Source organism: Babylonia areolata, chromosome 12 (assembly GCF_041734735.1).
Source record: "Babylonia areolata isolate BAREFJ2019XMU chromosome 12, ASM4173473v1, whole genome shotgun sequence".
NCBI classification, from domain to species: Eukaryota; Metazoa; Mollusca; class Gastropoda; order Neogastropoda; family Buccinidae; genus Babylonia; species Babylonia areolata.
Window position 1 is genome coordinate 21,617,425 of NC_134887.1, and position 26,449 is coordinate 21,643,873.

General features: G+C 41.6%; 1 protein-coding gene across 1 annotated transcript in view; it reads right to left on the reverse strand.

The window, feature by feature from the left end:
- The window catches only part of LOC143287862 (dynein axonemal heavy chain 10-like), a 124,285-nt gene that overhangs the window by 44,121 nt on the left and 53,715 nt on the right, over positions 1 to 26,449 (reverse strand). Inside the window, exons 35-53 of the mRNA XM_076596099.1 lie at positions 25,993 to 26,161; positions 25,278 to 25,378; positions 24,546 to 24,729; positions 23,718 to 23,852; positions 21,952 to 22,104; positions 21,182 to 21,370; positions 18,031 to 18,177; positions 17,189 to 17,380; positions 16,741 to 16,859; positions 15,214 to 15,508; positions 14,196 to 14,456; positions 11,339 to 11,549; positions 10,375 to 10,649; positions 9,610 to 9,762; positions 8,632 to 8,957; positions 6,511 to 6,718; positions 3,662 to 3,826; positions 2,025 to 2,158; positions 1,419 to 1,606 (exon numbers count right to left, since the gene is read on the reverse strand). Of these exons, the coding sequence (XP_076452214.1) occupies positions 1,419 to 1,606; positions 2,025 to 2,158; positions 3,662 to 3,826; positions 6,511 to 6,718; positions 8,632 to 8,957; positions 9,610 to 9,762; positions 10,375 to 10,649; positions 11,339 to 11,549; positions 14,196 to 14,456; positions 15,214 to 15,508; positions 16,741 to 16,859; positions 17,189 to 17,380; positions 18,031 to 18,177; positions 21,182 to 21,370; positions 21,952 to 22,104; positions 23,718 to 23,852; positions 24,546 to 24,729; positions 25,278 to 25,378; positions 25,993 to 26,161 (3,605 nt within the window). The remainder of the gene's footprint in view (positions 1 to 1,418; positions 1,607 to 2,024; positions 2,159 to 3,661; positions 3,827 to 6,510; positions 6,719 to 8,631; positions 8,958 to 9,609; positions 9,763 to 10,374; positions 10,650 to 11,338; positions 11,550 to 14,195; positions 14,457 to 15,213; positions 15,509 to 16,740; positions 16,860 to 17,188; positions 17,381 to 18,030; positions 18,178 to 21,181; positions 21,371 to 21,951; positions 22,105 to 23,717; positions 23,853 to 24,545; positions 24,730 to 25,277; positions 25,379 to 25,992; positions 26,162 to 26,449) is intronic.

Sequence of the window (26,449 nt, forward strand, 5' to 3'; positions counted from 1 at the left end):
CGCAACACCAACGAGCGGCCTACATCTAGGAAAATCGGAAATCCTCAGAAAAGTCAAAGAATATCAAAAAGAACAGGTACAAGGCCATCACACCATCGATCGCCTCAAAGAAATGAAAGCAGAGAGAGGGAGCGGCCGTAAGTCTAACATGAAAGGAAGAGCACGATGCTTTGTAAATCAAACAAATATCGGCATCATTTCCAAACCAACATTGCGCAAATTTCTTCAAAACGGAACAGAGTCTCTGTGGGCTTTTCCAAATACAATAGACTGAGCAACACACTAGACGCCACGTTCTTGGCATCAGAGATCTTTTCCCATCCCTCTTGCGGCCAATCAGTGGCAGCCTCTGTGCGTGTGTGTATGTGTGTGTTTGTGTGCTTGTGTGGGTCTGTATTTTTGAGTGCGTTTGTGCATGCGCGAGAGTGTAAGTGTACACAAGTGTCAGTAGAGTTCTGTGCACGTGTGTGTCTGTGTGTGTGTGTGTGTGTGTGTGTGTGTGTGTGTGTGTGAGGGGGAGGTAGGGGTGCGGGGGGAGGTGGGGTAGAGGATGAGGTATGTGAGTGTATGCATGCCTACACTGTGGGAGCAACTGGATATTGGAACGTATATATATATAATCTTTGTATATGTGTGTCGGGTGTTGGGGGTGGGAGATATGGGCGTATGTGTGTGTGCTTGTACAAGTAAGTGTTCATCTGTATGTGTGTGTGTGTGTGTGTGTGTGTGTGTGTGTGTGTGTGTGTGTGCCGTGGAAGCTGCGATACGTAGACTAGAAATGAGTGTGTGGAGGAGGGGGGTAGAGGAGGTGCAGGGTAATGTGTGTGGTGTGTGTGTGTGTTGGAGCTCATGTACTTTTATATGTATTTAACTGTGCTTTCATATCTGTGAATCTGCATGTTTGGTGCATATCTGTTATGCATGTGTGGGTGTATATGTGAATGTGTGTCTTCATGTTTTACATCTATTTGCTTATTTATCATCATTGTTATCTTATTTATTTATTTATTTATTATTATTATTATTACTACCTTTTTTTCTTTTTTTAACAATCATTATTTATTTATTTATTTATTTGTGTAAGCTTATCTATCATTTATTCACTTTTTTTTTACATTATAATTATTTATTTATTTATTTGTGTAAGCTTATCTATTATTTATTCACCTTTTTTTCTTTTTCTTTTTTTTCCCTCAAGGCCTGACTAAGCGCGTTGGGTTACGCTGCTGGTCAGGCATCTGCTTGGCAGATGTGGCGTAGCGTATATGGATTTGTCCGAACGCAGTGACGCCTCCTTGAGCTACTGAAACTGAAACTGAAACTGTTCGATACTCCCCAAAGAACACTGCCCTACAGAGAGGTTTACTTCCCTGAAAGACCTTCGCGTTCCCCAGAGAGCCACATCCCAGGAACATTACCTTCCTCGGCGACGTGCTGATCGGTGAAGAGGAAGACCATCTTCTTGTTGTCCATGCCCAGCTTGTTGTAGAGCGTTTTGAGGTCATCCCGGAACGAATTCTCGTTGTAGCCCCGGCTGAGGGAAATGCTGAACACCTCGCACCCCGCTGTGTAGGCCGCAAGTTTGCTCAGTGATTGTTTCCCAGACCTGTGTTTGTGCGTGTTGCGGCATATTACGTTAATTATATAAATCGCCTAAGCAGCTTACCTCGCAAAAATAAGTTTTATACAATGACCGACGTTCGCATTAGAGCCGCTGCTGAAATCGTGAAGTGAGCAATCTGATTCCGTTACATGTTTATCAAACAAAAGATTATGAACTGTGAATTAACTTCACATGAAATCCTTTATTATCATTTTACAAATGGGGAACAGATGATATCAAATTCTATGCCCACACCAGCTGCTGGTCAAATTCGACAGTTTATTTATCGTGACTGAACCTCCATTTTTGAACCAGAACTAGAGGTGCACAATCTGCTTTGTCGGAACAGTCAGACGAAACTTTGTGTCAATGTTAGTCAATAAAACGACAATGACAGCTACAGAGAGAGCCGACCCCTTACCCCCCAACACCAACCAGCAGTGCATGGCCCCGGTCCATCCTGAGCACACGGTGGACTCGCGTCAGATGTTCCAGGGCGTCATCAAACAGCACCAGACTCATCTTGCCCACGTTCTCACTGAAGTCATCCATGATCTGGTGTCACATCACACACACGTCTGTCACCAGTGTTCCGTACAATCAGAGACACTCTGACCACTGGACCAAATAAGCAGCACATAAGTAGGCTATATACCTGTGATAGAAGTGAATACCGTTTAAAAAAAAAAATCTCTGTATCTTATCTAATATTTCTTCATCTTTTCACGTCGTCTCTGGGAATTCGAATGTCCAGCTATCCTCTGTATGTCCGCAAATTCACAAAATGTAGGCTTTTTTCTATGAATCGTTTCCATGCTGTGTGTCCTGTTCACTCTGTGGAATTGCATTCCCGTCTGCTACAGAAATTTATAGATCTTTCAAACTGAGATGCAACACTTGATGTTATTTTTTTATGTCCGTGTGCTCACCTTGTGTTGCATATTATATATGAAAATTCACTTTTTTCCGTATTGGCTATTTGGCTTGAAATAATTTGATATAATGATTGCTGTAATTGTCATGACACCAACCACAAAGACATGAGAGAGACAATAAAGATAGCAAGAGAGAGAGAGTGGGGGGAGGGGTTCCGGGGGTGGGGGGGGGGATGAAGAAGCAGAGGAAAGAGAGATAAATAAAAGTTGATATGTTAATGGAGAAAAGCAAGACTGTCTCATTAATTCAACTGCCTGGGCGCTTATCTTGCAGTTAAAGCTGTGTCTTAAAATCTGTGTGAGTTCGAATCAGAAACACCCAACAACAAAAAATGGCGTTTTTGCTGCCATCTGAACACGTTGTCCCTTTGGTGGTGTCAGTGTAATGTTTGACAGCTTCACTCCCACTCCCGCCTTCATCCCGGTGGTGTCAGTGAAGTGATCGATAGCTCCACTCCCACTCCCCCCTTCATCCCGGTGGTGTCAGTGAAGTGATCGATAGCTCCACCCACACGTCATCCCGGTGGTGTCAGTGAAGTGATCGATAGCTCCACTCCCACTCCCCCCTTCATCCCGGTGGTGTCAGTGAAGTGATCGATAGCTCCACCCACACGTCATCCCGGTGGTGTCAGTGAAGTGATCGATAGCTCCACCCACACGTCATCCCGGTGGTGTCAGTGAAGTGATCGAGAGCTCCACCCACACGTCATCCTGAAGTGAAGTGATCGATAGCGATAGCTCCACCCACACGTCATCCTGAAGTGATCGATAGCTCCACCCACACGTCATCCCGGTGGTGTCAGTGAAGTGATCGATAGCTCCACCCACACGTCATCCTGGTGGTGTCAGTAAAGTGATCGATAGCTCCACCCACACGTCATCCCGGTGGTGTCAGTGAAGTGATTGATAGCTCCACCCACACGTCATCCTGGTGGTGTCAATGAAGTGATCGATAGCTCCACCCACACATCATCCCAGTGGTGTCAGTGCAGTGTTCGACACCCCCCGAGTCCCCATTCCTCCTGTTTGCAAGATGGTTATCCCCATCGCTCATATCACGTGAGGTGACACAGACACACAGGCAGCATAACAGACAGACAGACAGACAGGCAGACTGACGGACCTCCTCGAAGAGGGCTTTAGTGGCCTCATAGTCTTGCACGTCCTCGTACAACCGGGGCTCAGACTCGTCGAGGAAGGTTCGGAAATCCCCGAACATGATGGGGTCTCTCATCACCGTCTCCTCGTGGACCTTGTAGTTCTCCGTCACCAGGTCCTTGATGGTGTTCTGTCACACAAAGTATGCCATCAGTAGGCCTGCTTCACTGTGTGTGTGTGTGTGTGTGTGTGTGTGTGTGTGTGTGTGTGTGTGCGCGCGCGCGCGGCAGCCGGTTCTCTCCATCTTGCTGGAGGGTGGCAGCATACATTTCACTGCTGGATAGTAGTAGAGTGTAGGCATTTTCAGCAAAATATCTGATCATTGTTTGGCAAACTGCGACAACAATTATGGGAAAGAGTACTATTTGGGTTTTTTGAAAAAGCAAACAAACGATCTTTTATTTTTGACATCTCTCTCTCTCTCTCTCTCTCTTAGTCTTGACCATAATGATAATAACCATAATATCAATGACGTTGATAATGATAATAAAAATGATTGATAACAACAACGACAACAACAATAATAATAATAGTAACGACAATAATAATAACAACAATAACAACAGCAGAACAAGAAGAAGAAGAATAACAAGAACAATAATGATAATGATTAAATCAACAAATAGTTGTCTTATACAGTATCAGTATCAGTAGCTCAAGGAGGCGTCACTGCATTCGGACAAATCCATATACGCTACACCACATCTGCTAAACAGATGCCTGACATAAAAGATGAAATGAAATAAAATGAAATAAATAAATGAATGAATAGTTTGAAAAAATTAAAATAAATTTTAAAAAATATAAAAAAGAAAATAACAAAAATTTTAAAAAAAATCTTTCTTTTCAAACAAAAAAACAACAACTTTCTCTTAGACAAAGTTCATGTAGCAAATCGTACATTTAAGTCGACAAATGTTGCTCATCAATAAAAAGAAAAGCAAAGAACTGTGCATGAATGGGTGTAAAATGAAGGAAAATATATTAAGACTTAAAAAAAAGAGTCAGAAAAAAAGAAAAGAAAAGAAAACGAAAGAAAAAAAACCCAGAAAACAAAGTAGAGGGAAAAAACAGAAAGTTGAAGGCCCCACAATAGACAACAGCAAAAAAACAGCGTCAGTGTGTGTGTGTGACCAAAAAACAAAAACAAAAACAAACCGAAAGTGTTAAAAATTAGCTTAGGAGGCTTGAGGCCCCACAAAACAACAACAACAACAACAACAAAACAAACAAGAAAACAACAGCCATAAACATTGTGTGTGTGTATGTGTGTGTATGTGTGTGTGTGTGTGTGTGTGTGTGTGTGTGTGTGTGTGTGTGTGTGTGTTGTTATATATAACAAATTCTTGACTTTTCATTACCAAAATTCACAGGACGGTAATTCTTGGCTAACTGGTGAAGGATATCAAAGCATTAATCATGACATTAATGAAGTAACCGAAGTATCACGGAGAAAAAAAAACAACTTCTACATCTTCGGGTTTTCTGAATCCCATATATTGGGTGTCATATCTAACAGCGACCTTTCATTCCCAGGTTACCAATTGGTTCGTAGGGATCCCATACAAAACAAAGAAACTGGCCTAATTGTGATTTACTCATCAGTCAGTAAAATTTAAAAGAACGGATAATCTTGAACAACATCCGCTGGAAACATTTTGGATTGAAATTCAACTGAAATACAGCAAACTCATTCTCATTTGTTTCTTACAAATAAATCCTTCCGAACATGTTGACTAGATAGACCACTTTTTGACTCACTTGTGTAAACAAAGTGAGTCTATGTTTTAACCCAGTGTTCGGTTGTCTGTGTGTGTGTGTGTGTGTGTGCGCGTGTGTGTGTGTGTGTCTGTGTGTCCGTGGTAAACATTAACATTGACATTTTCTCTGCAAATACTTTGTCAGTTGACACCAAATTAGGCATAAAAATAGGAAAAATCCAGTTCTTTTCAGTCATCTTGTTTAAAACAATATTGCACCTCTGGGATGGGCACAAAAAAATTTAAAAAATGAAGCCTAATTATATGCAAACTGCATTTACTGTTATATTTATATTTTTTGTATTCTCTAAAATTGGCACTTTGATCTGATATTCTGACCCAACAACAAAGAGCAGTCATTATTATCATTTTTTGTTCAAACAGGAACTTCTTTTGCTAAGCATGGAAGTTTTATTTATTTTGCAAAGGTTTTGGTGCAGGTAGTAAAAAAGGGAAATTACTCTGTAATTAATGCTAGGGGACTTAATTTGCTTTAAACTGATCTTTCTCATCTTAAACATTACATTTTGAAATCATACTCAATACATAAAAAGCTTGGATTTTTTTAAGTGTATCACAAGTGAGTCTTGAAGGCCTTGCCTCTCTTGTTTCTATGATGGAACGTGCGGAAGAAAAATAGATTTTGATGTGTGTCCGAATAGCGCTCTCTGACAGGTCACTCTCTTCTCAAATCTTCTTTACTACAGGGTCTGTAAACGGATAATACTGAGTGAATATCTTTTCCATTTTGGAGTATATCTAATTCAGATGCAAATCCATACGTGCAACGTGCAGAAAAGTATGGCTTTGGGTGGCGTTTTGAAACGGGTTCTCTCATGCATACAGTTCGCCGCGTTTTGAATCAAGTAAGAATCCAAACCGTTCGGGAACACGTATCGACGCGCGAGTCCGATTAACTGAAAACGAGCCTATCACAAAAAAAAAAAAAAAAAAAAAAAAAAAAAAAAAAAAAAAGTCATACCCCCTGAGTTTTTGAAAGGATTTACACGAATCTCAGGATTGTCTCCTGGGACTTTCATCTCTTGTCACTTACATTAATAAATTCCTTGTCCGTGGTGCTAATTAGTCTGTCGCTGAAGACCCTGAGACACTCGTTGCGCCACACACGGAGGAACAGATCCACCTTGGAGAAGCGGTCGGGCGTGGCCTGCATCAGCCCGTTATATATCCGCGACAGGTCGCGCAGGTTAAAGATGTAGTGAAACTTGGACGGTGTTGGGGGCAATTCTCGCACAGTGTTCCTAGAAAAATAACAGCCAAACATTAGCAACGCCTAAAGATCCCCGTGTAATGGTTGGTTTTTATTTCTATTCTCATGTCTTGTTTTAATTTCCCTGTTTCGGGTTATGCACATTTTTTTTACTTTGTTTTGTTTGTTTTGAAATGTATTGTTTTGTTTTGTTTAACAGAAAATATGCATCACGTCTAGGATTGGTTTTCCTACCACTTGTTTGATGTCAGGCTCAGTGTTGCTACAGAAAACATTCGCATCGTCCTCTTACGAATCCGAGTCTGACACTTCGTTTTTCTTTTCTGTCTTCTTCCACAATGCTCTCTGTTACAGCGTAACATGAATTTAGCAACGTCCACAATTTGAATCTACAACACTACTTTATTGTTTTTATTCAGGTCACGTGAAGTCTTTGTGATGAAAACACTAACATCTACATGATATCCGAATATCATTAGTTTCCTTAATTTTCAGGTCAAGCAGTGTTGTTGCAGAGCATGTTTGCAGTGGCTATCTGGCTGCCATGCTATCGGTGGTGACCCTACGGCCTCCACGGAGAGAATGTCTTCATGCAATGAGGCAGTGATGTGAAAAATGGAAATTAAATATGAATGCACAAACGTGTGAAGTAGTTATGTTCTTTCGGAGTAAAGTAAGAATATTCCCTGATTTTTAAATTTTAAATTGAAGAGGATAAAGTTGAGGCTGTGAGTGATTTTCAGTACTTGGCTCTGAAACTGAATTATAATAATGTAATGCGTGTTGCCCAGTGTGATTTATACGATCGTGCATCTAGAGCAGTGTTTGCACTGAGGAGAAGAAACAAACAAAAGCTTCCTGTTTTTAGGGGTTTGATATACATGTATCCGACATTGTGACAAAACTGCAACTGAAATTTTACAAGTTAGTTCTGAAACTTAGACAGTACACCCCATCTTTCATGGTATTTGGTGAAACTGGTAAGTTTCCTATGTCTCTCTCTGTGAAAACTAGAATGCTAGTGTTCTGGTATAAGCATGTTACTTGCAAAAGATCTTCCGAGCTGTCTTCGATTATTTACAGAAGTCCCTTAATTCATACAACACCAACTAATCGGAACCAATAGCTGAAAAGTATTCACACTATCTTCAATGAAATCGGATTAAGCAGTTTTTTGTTGAACCAACACAGTTCTATTGCACATCCCGCACCGTTTACAGAGAAAGTTAAGCGCAGTTTAAAAAATGGGTTTGCAAGATTTGTATGGACATGTAGATAACGATACCATGTTTATTAATTACAGGATGTTTAAACCCAATTTTGGTCAAGATGCTTATTTTACAGTGTTACCAACTAACTGTGTAATTGAGTTTGTAAAGTTTAAACCAACAATGCACTTCCTGTTACTAAACAGCGTTTCAACAATTTACCAAACAATGAAAGAATCTGTGATAAATGTTCCACAAATGATAGTGCTGATGAGTTTCAAAGTTTTTTCTCCCTTTTTTGACAGCACCAGGAAATGGTTTACCTACATTTTTAGAACCCGATTAACACCATAAAGTGCCAATTGCTGTTTTCTGAAAGAAACAAAAGAATATTGCTAAAACTTAAAGCATTTGTCTCTACTATTCGTATTTCATTTCAAATGAAACTTTGTACATTGACAGGGAAACCTTTTTTTTTCTCTATTGTGATGAAAAATGACTGTTAATGTGAATTTCCCTGCTTCCTTGTTCCTTTTGTATTTATCTAGCTTTGGACATCATTCTATTTGTTTATAAGGTGTGTGCCTCCTGGGGGTACACGAAATGAATAATAAATAAATCTGCCTTGCCTTGAATGCCGATTTTGGTTTAACAAAATACTTTCCAAAGTACGCCCTCTCTCTCTCTCTCTCTCTCCCCCCCCCTCTCTCTCTCTCTCCTGGAAGCGAGGACTGACTTGTAGAGCTCCATGGTCATGTTGGTGATATTAGAAGCAGTCAGCCGGACCTCGTCCTTGAAGCCTGCCAGATGCCCGGCCAGTATGGAGTGGTAGATCTTGAACAGTGACTGCTCGGCCGGGAAGGTCATGTTGAAGACAGAGAAGAGCGACACGAAGCGTGGGTCCGTCTCGTTGCGCCCTCCACCAGCCTTGCCCATGGAGGCAATGTAGCCGATGTCCTTCATGTTCTTCCAGTTGAGGTCCTTGCCGCGGTCGTAGACGCCTCCCCGGTCCAGCAGCAGCTTCAAGAGGGCGATGGGCTGCTGGGTGCCGTAGGTGTCCACCTGACGTGCCCAGAGACCACCAGCATTAGGTGCTCAGTGATGGATCATGATGGTGGTGATGGTGGTGGATGAAGGTGGTGGATTGTGGTGGATTGTTGGGGGTGGGTAACACTGACGGATGACCGATGCCATACAGTGATGACGATGACGATGATACTGATGATGATGTGAATGTATATAGTGCCAGTTCTCTAAATAGTCTCTGGCTTCCAGGCACATTACAAGAACAGGTAAACACACACACACACACACACACACACACATACGCGAGAAGTGCATAACGAGGACAGCAGTGTGGCGCTGGGTGGTCTGCAATAGTTTAAAGAAGTGAGTGTTGAGGGTATACTTGAATGAAGTGGAAGAAGATGAATGCCTGATCTGCAAAGGGAGTTGGTTCCAGACAGTTACACCAAGAAAACAGAAAGAACGCTGACAAAAGAACTGTGTCCTGATTGTATGGATGCGTAGCAGACGTGCAGCAGAAGAAGAACGGAGCTGACAGCTTGGGAAGTACGGTGCTTTTTAGTCTCATTTCACTCTGTCTATCAACAATGTGTATCAGATTATCCTCTTCCTAACCAAGACCATCATCTGCAACAAACTGGTAAGAACGAATGAAAACATGTTGAAAGAGCGGCACGAATGGGGTTACCTGAGGCATGTTCATGTCATCAATAAAGATGAGAAGTCGTTTGCCCACTGGAGGGCCGTACGTGTCTTTCGTTCGTTTCTCCACATTGGCCTCCAGATTCCTCTGGACGTCCAGTGAGGTTGTTCGACTTGAAAAATTCATGTTCAGCAACATCTGTGCACAAATAATACCCCTCCGTCTCTAAACGTCCTTTACAATTAGAGCATTTGATGTGAGGATACCAGGCATATTCTCCAATGCTTTAATACGATGTACTGACCTCGGTTTACAAAAGATCTCAAATGAAGTTAGTGCTTCAGTGTGTTTGGTAGTTCTACTTTGTTTTGAATTTGCTGTGTTATGTTTTCTTTAGCTGATTTACTGTCAGGCTGTGTTGCTATCAAGACGCAAATAAAAAAGAATCAAGGGAAAGCAGTAAGAAGACAGCTAACAGGAAAGAGGAACACAGGCTCAAAGGAACAATGTGACTTTGTACTGAGCACCTTCATTAATCTGAATAGTAATGTATCGACTGAGGCAGAACATCCCGTCCCAGTCGACCACACCATACCATACCAAACTGCTCTAACTCAGACAATGGACCTGGGGTACACCAAACCTACTTACAGTGATCTCGAATAAAGTCCAACTGATTCATAGTGATCTTGGATAACATCCAACCAATTTACAGTGGTCTTGAATAACATCTAACTAACTTAACAGCGGTCTATCCGATCAACATACAGCGGAATGAATTTTTACCAAACCATGGGCCCGAGAACTCACAATGGTGTCTGAGCTGAGTGTCCTGAGAAAGTTGGCGATGGTGGCGGTCTTGGAGGTGCCGGTGTCCCCGATGAAGACCACAGGCTGCTTGATGCCCACCATCAGGCCCAGCAGCCAGGTGGCCCGCACCGTGTCCACGGTGGGCACCAGGATCTCATTGAACTTCACCTCCGGTTTGTGCACGTACTCGGGCACCATTTGGGACCACGGTACCCATTTCTTCTTGTCCTGGTCGAAGAAGTACTCGAACAGAGTCAGGTCGCCCGGCAGTTCCCCTGTAACAGCACAGGTGCTCAACTGAAGGCTTTGTTTTTTTTTCCCTGGTGTAACTCAAGGATATATTTCCCCCCTTTAGAAAAGCTTTTGAAGTTAGATTCGCTTCAAATAATTTACTTACTTTTACCGATATACCATGAAAAGGTTGTTTTCTGAATCAAAGAAAGTCTATTCTTCCCGTTGTACATTAACCAATATCAAGGATAAAAAATGTCATGGTTTACGAGAAGTCCGTATGATAATGAAATTAACACAGAAACAATTTACTAAAAAGCACGGGCGCGTCATTCCCACTAAATTAACCACCCCTCATCTCTTCCTACCCATATCCCTGGAAAAACAACATCACATGACCTGGTCGCCGCTCATTCATTAAAGTGTTATCTGGAAGCCTTTAAATATTTTTAATGAAAGAACATTCAAGTTTATGATTAATGAAACTACAATGAATGGATAATCGACAAAAAATATATTCGCGCATAGAGATGACATAAATACAAATACGCGGACACCCCAAACAACAAGGGTATTACAAATGTTTCCCACTTCGCTCACTGATGCGACTAAAAAAAACAACATCAACCCTATACTAACATGTCATATTATATTCTCCGACATAGAACTGAAAGATACCAGCTACAACCATAACATTGCATATCATGTTCTCCCATATCCATGTGCCACTTACCAGCTTTAGCCAGCTGACTGCCCCCCTCCTCGGACAAAATGGGCAGCGAAGACAGGTACTTGACGTAATTGTCAAACTTGATGCGGCCGTCCGGCAGCAGCGCAGCGCCGGCAGACCAACACAGCGCCATGATGTAGATGGCCTCCAGCTCATAGCTGTCCCCCACTTCTTCCGTCAGTAAGGTTGTTAGCATGTTGCACAGCTGCGTCACCTGGGGAAACACGCGCGCGCACACACACACACACACACACACACACACACACACACACACACACAAACACACACACACACATACACTCCAAAACCAAAGTGGCATCAAAACTACTCCATGCATGGTTTAGAACAATTAACTGACAGACCAACACGCATAACTGAAAGCACAAATACCACAACAGATCACATTTATGTAACCACAAAACAACACATTGTGGAGGCATGTGTTCCACCTTGTGGCAGTAGTGTCTGTCAGTCTGTCTCACCTGGTTTAAAAATCGTGTTAAAATTCCAAAGGTAGGACATTAAACTATATTCTATATGAGTTTTAAGAACTTTAAAGAAGGCGACTGTCTCTCTGATTTAGCAAACTCACATTTAGATTATGTGTATCAGTTAAGAGATCCTGATGAAGCAGTCGAAATTTGGATTAATACATTTTCTTCTGTTTATAACATGCATGCACCATTTATTAGGAAAAGAGTTAGACAAGAAACAAAACCACCTTGGATAACAAAAGAAACTGACACTGAAATACACTACAGAGATTATCTGAAGATATATGGATCAAACGAACAATATAAGAAACAAAGAAATAAAGTAAACGCCATGAAACGTAAATACAAATGTAATTTTTTTTTCAGAAAATGTTAATTAATACAAAAGATTCTCGTCTGATTTGGAAAGCCATCAACAAGTTGAATAATAAACATGTGTCAAAAACGTCAACAAAGCATCACTGATGTAACAGCAAATCAGTTAAATAATCATTTTGCAACCATGCTGAAAAAATTATATCACGCGATAGGACCAGTGAAAATGACCTCTGTTTTCTAAAACAATATATTGATTCAAAGAAAATTCATGTTCCGTTTAGTGTTCAACCAATGACTGTCTTGGATGTAAGTCAAAGTCTATCACAACTGAAAGAATCTGGCACACGTGATTTGTGGACACTCTGACATATCTGTATAATTTTATAATGTGTGTATTGATAAGAAATGTTTTCCTTCAAAATTCAAGCAGGCTAGAGTCATTCCACTGTACAAATCAGGTGATTCTTCTATCCCATCTAACTATAGGCCAATTTCTGTCTTGTCTGCTCTGTACAAAAACCCACTGAAAAACACTAGCAAAAATCTTTATATTCTTATCTCTTTGACAATGACCTAATCCATGAAGACTAGTCCGGATTCCATAAAAATCATTTTTGTCATACAGCCCTCATACAACTCACTGACAGTCTTCTACATAACAAAAATGAAAATAGATTCAAAGGTCTCCTCTTCATAGATTTTGAATAGCTTTTGATGAAATCAGTCACTCCTTGTTACTGCGTAAATTTGAAGCTTATGAATTACCACCAGAGTATACTCACCTTATACAATATTTTCTTTCTGACAGGAAACAGTAACAGTAAATAATCTAACCTCAAATTTTACATCTATTGAATATGGAGTACCACAGGGATCCATCTTAGGGCCAATTTTATTCTCCACTTATGTTAATGACTTACCTTGTTATATGAAATGTAAATGTGAAATGTTTGCGGATGACCCATCCCTACATTCAAGGAATTCAGACGCATGTAAACTAACTGATGAACTCCAAGATGATATTCTGAAACTTAACGATTGGACACGATTGAATCACATGTTCTTAAATGCTCAGAAAACGAAGTTCGTGTATGTATGTGCACGACAAAAAAGACAAAGAATGAAACATCACTTCGAACATTCCTAGGCATCAATAAAATTGAAGAGGTAGATTCACATAAAATTCCGGGTGTCATTATTGACAAAGATCTAACTTGGACTGATCATATGAAGTACTTAAGTAAACGTCTCTCTAATAGAATACTTCAGCAAGCAAAAATTAAAAAGATCCTCAACGTCCAGTCACGAAAGCTCTTCTTCTGTGCACATGTTCTGCCAGTAATCGATTATGCGTTGACTTCATGGGACAGCTGAAGCTTCTCAAACATGAAATTTATTCACCATATGTATAAAAGAGCACTGAAAATAGTATTGTTAAAATCGAGCTCCCTGGACCCCAATGGACAATATAAAACGTGTATTTCATTATCACAATGTTCTTGAACATATATTCATTTTGTTTGTTGTTGTTGCTTTTATTTTGCTCTCTCTCTCTCTCTCTCTCTCTCTCTCTCTCTCTCTCTCTCTCTCTCTCTCCTGCATTTTTTCTTTTTCTTTTTTTTTCATTGATGGTTTGATGTAAAAAAAAAAAAAAAAAAAAAAAAAAAAAAAGCAATTGTTGCTTATTCAATTTACCACCATGTAAAAAAATCTTGACTTGACTTGACACACACATGAGCGCACAAGAGAAAAGAGAGGGGGTGGGGGGTTAGACAGAAAGAAGTAAACAGAGAGAGGGGACAGATTTACGAGAGTTAATGTGGCGGTATTTAACCATAGCAGAACAACTGGTCTAAACATTCCGCAATATCGTGATCGTCAGCAACAACAATACAAACCTGAGACTCTTGGACCTCCTGGGCATTACACACACAAAAAATTAAACGGATGACATAGTTCAACCAGTCCGCAAGCTCTGACACCTCTTTTAACCTGAAACTGATTGTAAAACCTAACACCCCTACTCCCACTCCCCCACACACACTGACCAAATTGAGGTTGCTGAGGGGGATGATGGTCCGCAGCTTCTCCCCCTGCACGCCGTCCTTCATGCCCTCGATGATGTAGTCCACCAGGAAGGGCACGTACTTATCATACATGCTGTCCAGGTCCTGGGACTCCTCTTTGCTGGGGGACCGCGTGTTGAGCCACTTCTGCCAGTATGGCTTGTAGCCCAGGTTCTTGGGATCCACGTACACCATGCCGCACCGCGAGATGGTGGCTGGGGAGGCGTACTGAAGGTCGAAAACCTGTACAATTTCAAACAACATGGCGCAGTGTTTCTGCAGACACATCATTACCTCACACAACATGGCGCAGTGTTTCTGCAGACACATCATTACCTCAAACAACATGGCGCAGTGTTTCTGCAGACACATCATTACCTCACACAACATGGCGCAGTGTTTCTGCAGACACATCATTACCTCAAACAACATGGCGCAGTGTTTCTGCAGACACATCATTACCTCACACAACATGGCACAGTGTTTTTGCAGACACATCATTACCTCAAACAACATGGCGCAGTGTTTTTGCAGACAAATCATTACCTCAAACAACATGGCGCAATGTTTCTGCAGACACATCATTACCTCAAACAACATGGCGCAGTGTTTCTGCAAACACATCATTACCTCACACAACATGGAACAGTGTTTTTCCAGACACATCATTACCTCACACAACATGGCGCAGTGTTTCTGCAGACACATCATTACCTCAAACAACATGGCGCAGTGTTTCTGCAGACACATCATTACCTCACACAACATGGAACAGTGTTTCTGCAGACACATCATTACCTCACACAACATGGCGCAGTGTTTCTGTAGACACATCATTACCTCAAACAACATGGCGCAGTGTTTCTGCAGACACATCATTACCTAAAACAACATGGCGCAGTGTTTCTGCAGACAACATTACCTCTGACAACATGGTAGTGTTTCTGCAGACAACATTACCTCAAACAACATGGTACAGTGTTTCTGCAGATAAAATTACCTCAAACAACATGGCGCAGTGTTTCTGCAGACGGATCCTCTCCCCGTTGGCCAGGGTCAGCAGACGGTTGTCGTCCATGACAGAGTTCATGTTCTCCACCCACAGGGCGTCCACGTCCCCGTCGTACACGATGTACTTGCGCTCGTTCTTGTCGGTGGGCTTGTTCATCTCCCTGAAGATGTTGGACAGCAGCCCGTCCGTCCAGTCCCGTGTGCTGGGGTCCAGAACCCCGTACAGCTCGATCACACTGCGCTCCTTGGGGTTGATGGTATAGCACCGGGTCGGTACGCCCAGTCTGCAGTGCAAAGGAGGAGTCGGAAGGGGGTGTGGGGGGGGGAGGCAAGGAGACAAAGAGAATGAGTGTGGCGTACTGTTCTCCAGCCTAAGGGTTGTTTGTTGTTGCTGCAGAATGTGTATGTAAGGCACAGATTGGGTGGGGGAGGAAAGAGAGAGAGAGAGAGGGAGGGGAGTGGGGGGGAGGGAGAGGGAGAAAAAGTGAGACAAACAGAGACAGATAATAATTGACAAAAAGACAGGTGGGTTCAGAGGTGGAGACAGAGATAAACACAGTAGTATATAACAAGATTGCTTTTTTCCACCAAGCCCAGGGGAAAAAATAAGAAAGAAAAGTACAAGAAAAAATAAAGAGAGGAAATTGAAATGAGAAGAAGAGAGATGGGGTGGGGCGACCGTGAAGAGAGGAAAGAAGAAAATACGAAATGAGAGAGAGAGAGACAGAGATAGAGACAGAGAGACAGTGAGAGAGAGTCAAAAGTTATAATACAAAAGTTAAATTACAAAACGAAAAAAAGAAAATGGCAAGAACAATAATACATATACAAACAAGTATGAGACACATGAAAGAAAATGTGGATAATATGGGAGAAGGACAGTGGCATGTTACTATGAATACCACCATAAACAATACAGGGAATGAGCTACTTTCATCAACAACATCACGAATTAATTACAGTATTTTAAGTTCTTCATGAGATGTTCACGACTAACGTTTTTAAATGCCTTAAGTTTTTATTTCATTGGTTTTAACAGTAGATAACATCGCATTCCATGAGCATCCTCCTGAATAAATAAGACTTGAAAATATCGACTCTTGGGAGTGCACCATAATCTTGGGTGGATGACGGATTGGCTTGGTTACAAATTTGCTTCTTAAAGAAGGAGGAACAGTATTAAAATAGTTTTAAACTTAAGAAGAGCCTTGTTGTATATAAGTTTCGACTTCAGTAGAAAGATCTTTAAATTTGTGTAATCAGATATCGATCATGATGATGATTTACGAAGGATTAATTTCATGACTCGCCTATCAGAGAGAGACACACACACACACACACACACACACACACACACACACACACACACACACAGAGAGAGAGAGAGAGAGAGAGAGAGAGAGAGAGAGAGAGAAAATGAGAGAGGCCGAGAATGACAGGGAGGGGGTCGGCAAACACTCGCTTCTTGGTGTCAGCTGCCGAGACTGATATGCCTGCAACAGGGACAGCTGCTCACTTGGTCTGTGACTGGCACAAGGTGTTGATGACCACGGACTTGCCCCCTCCCGTGGGCCCCACGATCATGGTGCAGTGCCGAGTCATCATCGTCTCGTACAGCTGTACCACCTTGTCCACCTGACATAAGAAAGAACACCTGCTGCACATCCCAGGTTGCTGAGCGCGCGCGTGTATGTGAGAGGTAAATTTACGGAGATTGTGTCGATGGACTCATCTGTAGTAAAGTCTGGTTTGTGGGAAATAATGGACGGTTTAGTTAACAAATATAAAAAAAACAAACCTTCGTCGTTATAAAAGAACTATGTATCTGTTGAAAATTATTCCATATCATTCATGCATTATAAACTGATACACCGGTGTTCCCACTTATACTGTCTGCATAAGTTATACAGCAAAATACGATTTCGTTTCCTTCAACCAGAAATGACAGACATGGTGTCACTGACCTGTATAGGCAGCAAGATGTAACCATTCTCCACAAACACAGACTCCACGGCACCATTGAAATCCTCGTAGCGTACCCGTGGACACTCCAGCGCTGGGAAGAGGTCAGAGATAAGCCCCAGGAACAAAGGGACGTCCTCAAAGACGAACTTGGGCAGGTTCATGTCCCGCAGAGCCCTCATCAGCACCACGTCCTGCCAAACACACCGTGCTTTGCCTCTCTCAGTAGTCCTTGCTTGTGATGTCCGCAAGGAAAGATAGTGTCAAGCTTGTAAAATGATTCTGATGTTATGCTGTTGTTGTTGGGTTTTTTAACTGCAGGCAAGACTTGCATTTGATTGGTATCTGAATGATGTCCATGATGCAGTACAAACACGTAATGCAATACTGTGTTGTGGACAACATAATAATACAATACAACACAATAAACACAACACAGCACGACGCAATACAACACAACATAACGCATTACAATACAATGCAGTACAAAAACAATTTGTATGACAGTCGTGTCCGACAAAGACCATCAGGACGGCAAAGGGGGTAAATGCTGCCCCAATTATCTGGGCCACAATTTGATTTTATGGAGTGTCTTGCCGAAGGCACATCCCCACTCTCTGGGTCAAGAGAGTTTTAGGACAGTCGGTCGTTGGGATGGTTAAAAAAAAAAGGCCAACTAACCCCAAGGTTGACAGCACTAACGATCAGTTCAATTTTGCCTCCTAGTTTGAGAGTCACACAGTTCATCAAAAAAGACTAAACCGAAAATTAATTCCCGAAAATATGGACATCTTGATCATATTTGTGGGCAACACAAAATGTTTTAATGCTGAATCCGACTAACCTCTGCTAGATCTGAGGAGGAACGTTTGAGTTCCCCAGCCATGACCAGAACGGACTTGAGTGCCCGCAGTCCAAAGTCATAGTGGTACTGCTTGGACAGCTGTTCTTTCGCCAAGCGGTACAGCACTGTCATCTTCTTCGCCAGCACCTGATGGATATGACATACATGACGGTACGCGTTATTCGTTTTTATCATAATCACAACCGCCTGTCACAAACATCCCTTTTAAGTTAAGCAGTGGCCCAGTGGTAATTCGCCCAACTAGGAAGCAAGTGTCCACGGGTTTGATTCCCATATACCAGGATTTTTACTTTTTCGCCTTGACTAGACCTTGAGTGTTGGTCTGGGTGCAAGTCATTCGGATGAGGCGATAAACCGAGGCGTCGTGTGCAGCATGCACTTAGCACATGAAAAATAGTCCACGGCAAGGAAATGGCTATCTCATATGTGACGTATTGTCTGTAACATACATCATTACCTACGGTTACTTACATATATTATCATACATACAATGTTGTTTCTTGCTTTTAACCTTTTTCAGGTATATGCGATATAAGAGCAGGAAGAAATAATGAGTATTTAGCAAAATGGCCAACGTATTTAACAAAGGAACAAGCCATGGTATTATAAATATAGTTGGGTGGTTTGACAGTCGTTGCCCAAAAACTTTTGGGTGAATAGAAAACATCTAGCGACAAAAAAAGTACACTCGGAGAACGAAATTTGTCTTTCCAGTTTCTGTTTTCTCCTTTCTTTTTTTGTGGCCTCAGTTGCATGCAAGATCACGAAGTACGAGACTTTTTTTCCTCTTTTTTCATGTGTTCTACACGTGTGCATAGTGTTGGTCCCTAAGGAAACAGATATTTTGATAAATGAATGAATAAATAAATAAATAAAACGTCCCTACAATCAACAAACTACTTAAGGCGAGGAGAAAAAAAGCAACAAAAGAATGTGTCCCGATCTCCGGATACAATCAATCTTAAAGGAGATAAAGAAAAATCACTTCATGCGATATAAAATTTGTTGTTCAGATATCACAAATACTGGAGATGTTGACTTAGTTTTCTTTGCAGTATCAATACACATTTTACGAATGAGAATAATCTTGCTCATACTTTTCACTGGTTAGTTCTTGGTTTTGTACTCCAAACAGTACATCACGCATTCTAAGTTCTACACGTTTCCAAATAAGACCATTGAATAAAATGTTATATTTTGTTTAAAAAACAACAACAACAACAACAACTGTTGTACACTTTTTCTGTTGTTTTCATGTTATATTCTGGTATACTTGTTTGACACATGCATTATTATGCATTATTTTTTATTGTAGTTCTTTTAACCGGAGTTCTTTAGTAACGGAATGGAGAACAACCCACATTTTTGTCCGTGATTTCCAATCCCTTTTTTCACAGCCAAAACCATGTACAGAAGATTTAATTTCTGTTTGTGTTCAAGTTTGTTACATTTTTTCTCTGGCTTTGTATCGTATCGTATCGCATTGTTTGTATTGTGTTGTGTTGTACTTTAACATATTCACTCTTTTGTCACAACATATCCCTCTGTGTGAAATGTGTGCTGCTGTCCCCAGGGAGAGCGCGTTGCTACACTGAGAACGTCACCCACGTTTTGTGTCTCTTTCTGCCTGCAAATGTATTTGTTTTTCTACAGAATTTTGCCAGGAACAAACCTTTTGTTGCCATGGGTTCTTCTACATGCGCTATAGGCATACTGCACACAGGACCTCGGTTTATCGTCTCATCCGAATGACTAGCGTCCAGAGAAAATATTGGCGAGTGTGGGATTCGAACCATGCGCTCAGATTCTGTCGCTTCCTAGGCAACGCGTTACCATTGGGCCAACTCCTTGTGTTGTAGATGTCGTCTTCACCTTGTCTGTCATTGTCTTTTCTTGTCCTGAATTATCTTTTGCAGCCAGTCCTTCCACACCACACTAAGTAGTATACATTAATTACTGCGTTATGCTGCACCATGGTGTTGGATGGGTTTTGGGTTCCTTTATTCTGAATTTCTTCTAGCGGTAAAATTATGTTATTGATCTCGCCTTTAGAATACAAGTTTTTCCCCCGAGTTTCATCCGTTATATTTTGAATTCATTTCAAACCGATTCGCCATGTCGATAATTGATATCAAATACATCTTTACCGTTAGATATTTGACTAACCTGTCATCTTTAGACACAAGACGAACTTTCGTTTACAAATCTGAACAGTTTCCCAAGTCATAACAAGAAAAAGCATTTCTGTTTCTCGTTAACGTTTTCCACATTTACCTCGCCTTTTTCTTAATTTCTTTCTGTCACTTTACGTTTAAGCTTTTCAAATGCGTTTTTGAAAAAAAAAAAAATCTACGATAGTAATACAATGCAAATGCAGACAGAAAAACGGGGGGAGGGGAGGGAAGAAACATTGCACAATGGCGACGCGTTCTCCCTGGCGACAGCCGTCCACATTTCATACAGGTGAATCTGTTGTGACAAAAAAGCAAAACAATACAAAATGAAAAGCGATGAACACGTTTAGTATGACAATCCGTGTCTAAGATGCCATCCGCAGCACGAACAATTGTTCTACAGGACTATAATAATAATAATGGATACTTATATAGCACACTATCCAGAAATCTGCTGTAGGTGCTTTACAAAAACGCTTTGTTAACATAAAACATTACATCTATGTTACATACACACACCAAAATCCCTGTATGACACGCAGTTAATTCCATTTCAACCTCGTCACATTCTTGAAATCCATTACACAACCGTCACATTCGCCAACACGAAATCTAGTGCAGCGCTATAACCAGCTTGGTAAATACGTTTACAAATATTCGCCTTGCTGTTATCTTTAGTTCGAACACTGCTATAACAAAACGACAGTAAATCCTTATACTTATGTTCAAAATTTTCCAGTGCCTTCTAGATGAAGGCAACATTGCTTATCATCTATCTTCCCTATCATCACCTGTGGAACAAACTGTTTTTAACTAAGTTTTCGTCTTAGATAATTAAACACACACACACACACACACACACACACACACACACACACACACACACACAGAATACAGCAGACAGACAGAGACAGAGGGGGGATAAGGGGATAGTTCCCCAAAGATCTAGCAGTCACCTTGGCCATGAGAAATCCCTCAGAGAAGAGCATGATCTCACAGATCTGCTGCAGGTCCGGCACGATGACGACCACAGGCCTGAACAAGGCTTTCACAGATTCGGGCAGCTCGGATCGCCCCGCGTAACCAGGGTTCATGGTGATGAAGATTCCCAGCCGGTGGTCCAGGGTGATCTCGATCCCTTCAAACTGAAATCAGCATTGGGGTGAATAAACACGTCTAATGTGCCAAGACGTCACCAGTGGCTTGCACACACGAAAAGAGTACGAGCGCGCCTGTGATAGGTATTTGCGATAGCCTGTTGTGTTCAAGACCAGATGGCTTTGATGGTGTGTGCCTTTGTCTTGCTAAAGAGGAATAGTTTCCCGGCTTGTTTCTCTAGGCCTGTGCCTCTTACTCACCCGCACATAAGCTGATCGGAAGCGCCAAGCTGCTATGGTTTGAAGTTGTGTGCCTTCATTTTTCGCATTGGTTACTTGTATGTTACTCAGTATAATTCAAACATTCTGTGGACAACACGATGCTATAATCAGAACAACCAGTCACAGACAGCATAAATGTTACCGCGCATTACATTCACTCAACGTAACCTGCTGAATTTCTGTTTCATCATAAAACAACATGTCATATATAACAACAACAACAACAACAAAAACCACGTATATATAACTATTTGACTAACAACCGAATGGACAGACATACAGAGACAGACATTAAACGAAAATAAACTTATGTTGAGAGGAAAAGAAACGACAGACACGGGACTGACCAGGAACTTGTAGAGGTTGAGGATGAGGGCATTCCGGATGGTCTGCAGCTGTGTGGAGATGACGGACAGCACGGACACGTCGATACGGTTGAACTCATCAAAACAACTCCAGGCCCCGCACTGGCACACGCCAGACAGGATCTTACCCACTGCCTGACAAACACACACCGCACGATCCGTCATTCAGCACAATGCACACCAGCGTTTGGTCCTGCACATTTTCAGATTCACATTCCTCAGTTTGATGTAATTTTTACGGCTGTTTGTTCCATGCTTTATACTGCCATAATTATGCGCTCGCGATACAGTCAAAAGTTACTTTGCGTTCCGTGGCTGAACATTGGGCTACACGGTTAAAACACCCTGACAAGCAATCGTGAGAGGAGTGATGAATGTCCATCTTTTTTTATAAACTCACATGCAGCTGGCTGATCTTATACAATTTTCAGGAGAAAGAAGTTTAATATTCTCAGACTTATGTCTGAAGGCAATCCAAGAATATCACTTGCATCACATTAAATCGGAGTTTTATTGATTTTATTTTCTTTTTATTGTTTTTTTTCTTATTTTGTTTTATTTTGGGTTTTTTGCTGTCGTGCGACTCACAAATTGTGGACTGAAATTCTTCATTTCTTCATGTCTGATGGTCGTTCGGGGATATTATGCAGTAAGTGATGAGGCCTATGCACAAATCTTTCTCTGAATAATATTTAGCGGCTACTTTCGCCTCATTTCAATAATACAGTATCCCGAATTACCGATTAAATGCATGCCCTCCTTATAAAAGATGATTCAAGGGAATAATTTATGAGCAGCACGGTTTACCGACAAAACGACCACTTGAGCAAATGTACATTGTGTACGATCTTCACAGTGAGTGTAAAACACAATAGTTTACCCATGCCTGAAGTAATGTTTCAAAATGTAATGTTTAAGATGTATAAGGACATTTTTCATAGTATATTCAGATTTCTTGGCAGAATATCGCTGTTCATAGCAAATAAATGAAGCAATGAAAATTTCATACTATGTACAACTTCCTGCCTGGACTAAAAATGATAAAGAGACTGCTATTAATCATTTTATCAGTATGTGAGATGAAGGTGCCACGTTTTGTGAATTCAGAAAAAAATACACATTAGTAAAAAATTATTTAAGAAACATTTTTGGCTTCTTTATATCTTTTTGTGTTCTCCTAGGAGTACACTGTTATCATAAATAGAACGTATGGAAACAGCTGGGTTTTTTTTCAATGCTATATAGACAAAATTGATTTGGTATCGACAGACAGAGTATTTCCAGAGAAAATTAATTTGCTAAAGTTTACAAAAGAAACACAAACACAGATTCACACACGGACACAGACAACCGAATCTCGTGGTTATCACACAGAGAGACAAAAATACAAGTGCATGCGTACGTGCAACACACACACACACACACACACACGCACACACACACACACACACACACATATGTATATATATATATATATATATATATATATATATATATAATTTTATATATTGTCTTTCTTTAAATCAGCAGGAAATAACAGTTTCAAGTGTTATTTTCACAATAAGAAAAGTTGTCATAATATATATGTATGGGGGGTGCGTGGGTGTGTGGGTGTGGAAAGCATTCCAATATAAGAGAAAAGGACACCAAAAGACAGACACACCGACCAGCAGGCTGCAGACATAAGCCATCACAGAGAGAAACAACATACAACAGAGAGCGACGAGGCCGTGGCAGTGTGTGCAGACCTTGTAGTCCATGCCCTCCCCACAGTTGGTGACGACACACAGCAGACCCAGGGCCTTGGCCAGGTCCTTGGTGGTCTCCGTCTTCCCTGTGCCGGCAGGGCCTGCAGGGGCCCCTCCAAGCTGCATGGACAGCGCCTGTCCACACCACACACACACACACACACACACACACACACACACACACACACACACACACACACACATTTTCAGAGGGATAAACACTCTATCCACTTCCACACACTCATTGCCCCAGATAAGCACCACCTGGATTTGTTCAAAAGTCAACCAGTGACACGCTGAAGAATATTTTATTAACAGTTTCCCAGAAATAAAATGTATATTAAGAGGAAAATCGTGTCATGGTCACTCGGTAAGCTTTGATATTCGGTGAATCTATGCTGTCCACGTCTGATCATGTTTCGTCGAAAAAGTGTGCCCACAGTTTTAAACTCAGGTCAAAAGACGTTATTGTTTGCTTCAATTACAACTGTGTAACATCAACAGCACATTTCAAATGCATGTAAACAGAAAAGCGTTTGAAATAAAATAAACGAATATTCCGTACACCTTTCCCCGACAGAATGTGCATAGCAATCTTAATGTAAAACATTCAGGAAAGTAAAATTCTGGGGCCAGGTGTTCTTGTGAGAGGTTGAGAAAGATCATAGACACTCTCCTATGGTTTTGATATTCGACACTTCTGGCCTCATTTTGACGTTGATTTTGGGTTGGTCGCACCTGTCAGAGTCAGGTAGATCCTGTAGCTGTGAGTACGTGTATCATGTTTAACAGTCTCATTGAAACCCCTTTATTTCGTGCAGTGTGTACCTGAGTGAGGGTGAGGTAGATCCTGTCAGTGAGGGGGGTGATCACCAGACGCCCGTTCAGTCCCATGTACTCATAGCCGTAGCCAAAAGTACCTGTGCACTGCCGAATGACAAGCTCGTCAGGTTCCCGCTCCCAGTAGAACCTCAGCTGACTCTCCCACTCAAATTCCCGGGCGTCCATAATACTGACAACATACAGAGGTCACGAGTGTGGTACTGGTGGTGGTGGTGGCGAGCATGTGTGTGCAAGGGAGGAGGGTGGGGGAGTAAGGGAGGGGGGGGGGCGGGGACTTTAGATGTGGACTTTTTTTCTTCTTTTTATTCTTCTTATTGTTGTTGTTGTTGTCATTGCTGTGTTGCTGTTTTGGTGTAGTTTTTATATGTCGAATGGTTGATTAGTCATAGTCACGTTTCACTCCATGAACTGAAGAATTTGCTTATCACGCATCGATATTTCTGGCTCTACTCACGAAGTCATTGCAGAAGAATCTGTCGGCGATTTGTACTCATCTCTCTCTCTCTCCATCACTCCGCGCACCCACACACATATTCCTTAAGTGATTCTTTACCACGTAATATAGCACCAGTGCAATGGTTTATCGCAACTTTAAAATCATTCCACTAATCTGCCTGTCTGACCAAACCGTATTAGAAATAATATAACAAGTGTCCAGCAAATCAGATCTGAAGGAATGTTTTAGTGCCAGTGTTGCAGTGCAAACTGAATGCCAACCTGTCTCTAACAAAACCGTCGATAATGTCCCTGGCGTGCACGTCAATGATGAGGACAGTGTTGTATTTGGCCCGGTCGTTCTTGGACAGCTTCGAGCGTACCTGCGACACAGGAATATTGAAAGAGAGGGTATTCGAGTTATAATTATTCTGCCCGTTTTTTTTTTATTGGTATCGCAAATCAAAATAACGAGTCTGTTAATTTCTCGTCCGTTCGGTTGTTTTGTTGACACAAAAAGTACATTTGTGATATAAAATGTATAACACAAGACTTCGTCTGGCTGCGTATTCAACTGGTTTTCAAACAGTTCGTCTGAGTTTCGTTTTTTTTTATGTAACAGTTTCGTTTTTTTTTATGTAACACTTCTACCTTTCTCATGTGCACTTAGCACGGGTCTTTAGAGACCTCTACCATAAGCAGTTTCTCCCATGCGTTGACGTCAATGAGCAGTTCTTGGCAGACGTGCTTGAAATGCTGTTAACACCGGTCATTGCACGGTATCAAACAAAAGGTCGCCATACAGCGTCATCCAGGACGTTAACGTTGCGGGAAATTACAATGTCAGATGCGAATAATTTCAGCAAAACAAACCACTGCTTCTTCCAAACAAATATGTGTGTAGGTGTGTGTGTGTGTGTGTGTGTGTGTGTGTGTGTGTGTGTGTGTGTGTGTGTGTGTGTGTGATAAAGGCAAAGGAGGGTCCCAGTGATACAACCTTGACGACGAGCTCATCAATCTGGCCGTGGAGCTGCTTGGCGTAGTCCTTGAGCGCTGTCTTGGCGCCCTTCTTCACCTTGCGGAACACATCCTCCACCTCCCACGTCCACCACACCTGGTTGGCTGCCAGACACACCATGCCCTGGTAGTCCAGCATCCAGTCCACTCTGACACACACACACACACACACACACACACACACACACACACACACACACACACACACACACACACACACACAAACCCCGGAAACTGATGATGGCGTTTATGCCTACACAGTGACAAATTTGCTTCTTTCTATCAACATCCATTCCACTCTTCTACCCACAAAATCCCAAATTATTTTCTGATCCATGTTCAGGTGCACAGCGATGTATTGTTTACCTCTTTCGGTGATCGGTACGATACACATTGGTGCATACAGTTTTTCGCGCTCTATCAAAAACACGTCGTTT